The following is a 3144-nucleotide window of genomic DNA, read 5'->3' as shown; positions in this document are numbered from 1 at the left end:
AAAAGGAGACTAGCATTTTGATAGAACTGTGAAGACCAACCCAAAAAGATCTTACCTGTAAGATAAGACCAGGACAATGGCTCACGTCCTTTAAAGGAATGGGTCCCCTTCCCAGAGAAGAAAATGGAGTATGAAAACAAATATTTATTGAGTTCCTACCACGTGCCAGGTACTATGCTAAATTGTTTTATATCAGGCTTTTCTGTATAATAGTAATTTCAAAGATCACAGGTGCATGTATGAAATTAAACTTATAATTTATAAAGTGATCTTACACATCTCCAAATATCTTATATATGAGAATGTCACTTTCATGTTTAATGCAATTAAATATTCAACACTGTTGAGGGGCAGTTATGTGCTAGGGACTGGACCCCAGTGGGGATACAGAACATACAGGATCAATCCCTGCCTTCTTCACTGATTGGGGGCTCCCTCTCAGCCTGGACAATTGTCTCCATCTGGTCCTTAGAGCAGATTTGAGTCACCCTGGAATGAAGGGAATTTTTGTAAGAGGAAGTTAGAGTTTTTATAACCTCGATGAACTATAACAAATCTGTATATGTAAGATTGATTTGGATCAAGCCAGCCCTCCTCCTCAGAATGAAAATCCCAGCCATTAGGTAAATCAATAGTGAACGCCTCTGCTGGTGAATCGGGGGTGACATGATCTTCCTAGGGCTTTTATATGGATGGTTTAGGGTTTTGAACACCTTGTGAAACTTACTTGAAAAAATAATTTCTTGGTCCTCAAAACAGAAATTGGGCCAAGACCGGTTTACATGTTCATGCTTGTCTTTGGTATGAGTCATGAGAAATGAGGATATAAATTACCTGGAAAAGGAGGAGAATCTGAATCCCTCTCTGTGGCCCAACAAAGTGCTTTAGGCAGCCTGTTGCTCAATAAATATTTGCTAATCCAAAAGCCACATAGCCAGAGATCTCTATCTACAAAGAAAGGTCCTCTTTGCCAACCTGTTGGAGGGCTTGCCCCGCGGGACAGCCCTATCTACCGGACCCTTTGCCCATGAGGAACTATCTCAGAGAACCAGGCACCGGTTGTGATTCTAGAGCCCATATTTGGCAGATACAACACCCAGGTAAAATTAGAACATAGTAAGCCTCCCTGGGCACAGACTTCTTCCTTCTCCCAGGCTCTAGAGTTGGTCTGCTGGTTGGTGTCCCTGTGCCCATCTGGGAAGCATCACTGAGCCCTGGCGAGAGAAGAATGACAGTTGCGATCATTTGATCAGTGGCAGTGCTGGGCGACGGAGGGAGGGCAGCCACAGGCACAGAATGAGGCAAGTTTGGGCATCTGATGACCCGCTTCTGGGGGAAACTTAGAACTGTAGGCAAAGCCCCACCAAAGGAATCAGAATCCCGAGTTAATGATTACAGGGACGCCGAAGTAAGGACAAAACAAGAGCTCCTGGGAGAAACAGGAGGACTTTGGTGAAACTGAAAATGAGGTGGAGAGAGAATAGCACATTGTAGGACATTCGGAGAGAGAGGCTCAGGTCCTGTCGGTGAAAAATTGAGTTTGGACTGACTGACCTGTGGTAAGCCAAGGGAAGAAGGTTCTGAAATACTTCGGAGCACTTGATTTCATGTGAAGGAAACTTTGGGTTACAAATAGAAGAAGAAAATGGAAAGTCAAGGCAGTTTTGAGGAGGGGTAGCTTTGCTATATTTACATAGACTATTTCGATTTGCTATAGTGTTTCACAGAAGGGATCTATAGAGGCTGGTGTGAATGCTGGGATTTATGAGATGGGTGGAGCAGGGAGCTGGCGTGGCTCAGATGTGCTCAGACTCAGCCGAGCATGGAGATATGCAAATACTGTGGTTGCGGGCAGCGGGCAGCGGGGTGGCCCAAGCACCCAACAGTTGCTGAGCGATCCGAGGTGGGTCTAGAAAGACTGCTCAGAAGTGAGCTGGGTTTCCCGAAGCACTCTAATTTCTTCAGATCATCTGATAGCCGTCTCTAATGTTTACCAGCTTCAGGGAGATCAGGCCGTTGTGAAATTTTTTTTTTTCTGTAATAAAACTAGCCCTAGCCGGCCAGACTGGGAACTTACTGCCTGAGCTGTTTTCCAACATGGTTTTGCTGGCAAAACTAGACAAGAGTGTTTCCTCGACTCTCAAGGGGCCTGTTTACACTGACTTTATTTTTACTGCCAGCTTTCAAGTGGGAAGAGGGAGATTATATTTAAAGGTCAGCAGGTGAGCAGAAAGATCCCAGTCCTGCCGTTCCTGGGCATGCCTCTGTGTGTGTGTGTGTGTGTGTGTGTGCACATGCCTCTATGTTTTGCATCTGTGCTTATGCATGCGCGTGTGTGCTTTTCCATATGCAAATTATTGTGCCCTGATCTGGCTGATAAGACTCGATTGCTTGTCTGTAGGCGTAATGAGGGTGCCTGGCTACATGTTTGGCAGTTCCCTAGCTGTTTATTGTAAAGAAGGTAAATCAGCGTGTGAGATATTCTGGATTGGAGGGCAAGGAGTATTTACTGTCAACAGGATAAGAACAAGGAGATATAAGATACTGGGCTGCGGGGTGCATCCGGTGTCAGGACAAGAGCAGAAAGAGGCAGGGAAGAAGCCAAGTCCAGAGCATTTCTATCTTGTATGGAACTTTTAAGTGTTTGAGTGGGACATACAACTTGGGAAATTGCCCTTTGGCCAAAGCACATGTCAGTAGATCTAAATCGAGTCAAATGAGGTTGGACTCCAATTCGATATCAATTTCATCAACTCTCCTCTCTAAATTCCCTTCTAAAAACTCTTTTGAGAAAGATGACACGCGAATGTTCCCAATTCGGATGTGAGAGCTGGAGGGATGAATTGGGACGGGAAGTCGCTGGTCCACGTACACATGCCCAAAGAAATTTAGCGCTGAGACGAACATTCCTGGGAAACCAACTTGCCCCTGTGGTCCTCCTCTGAGGGACGAAACGCAACATTGCTGCTCTGCTGAGGATTGACCGAGAAACCATGAAATCCCTGTCTGCAGGAGACTTGGAAGACTACCTCCTGAATAAGGTAAGGGCAGGTGCTGGTCTCTCCCACACACCCCTCCTCACTCCTGTGGCCCCACCAACCTGGATTCAGAGAGGTTTCAGGCTGCTCCCAAAGATACATAATA

At 45.8% G+C, this 3144-nt stretch overlaps 1 protein-coding gene across 1 annotated transcript in view; it reads left to right on the top strand.

The window, feature by feature from the left end:
• The first annotated feature begins 2993 nt into the window (after positions 1 to 2993).
• The window catches only part of MAB21L3 (mab-21 like 3), a 22203-nt gene continuing 22052 nt past the window's right edge, over positions 2994 to 3144 (top strand). Inside the window, exon 1 of the mRNA XM_029949481.1 lies at positions 2994 to 3041. Coding sequence (XP_029805341.1) covers positions 2994 to 3041 — 48 coding nt within the window. The remainder of the gene's footprint in view (positions 3042 to 3144) is intronic.

Source organism: Suricata suricatta, chromosome 8 (assembly GCF_006229205.1).
Source record: "Suricata suricatta isolate VVHF042 chromosome 8, meerkat_22Aug2017_6uvM2_HiC, whole genome shotgun sequence".
In the NCBI taxonomy this organism is placed as follows: Eukaryota; Metazoa; Chordata; class Mammalia; order Carnivora; family Herpestidae; genus Suricata; species Suricata suricatta.
The sequence above is the reverse complement of the archived record's forward strand: the minus strand, read 5'-3'. Positions and strand labels throughout refer to the sequence as shown.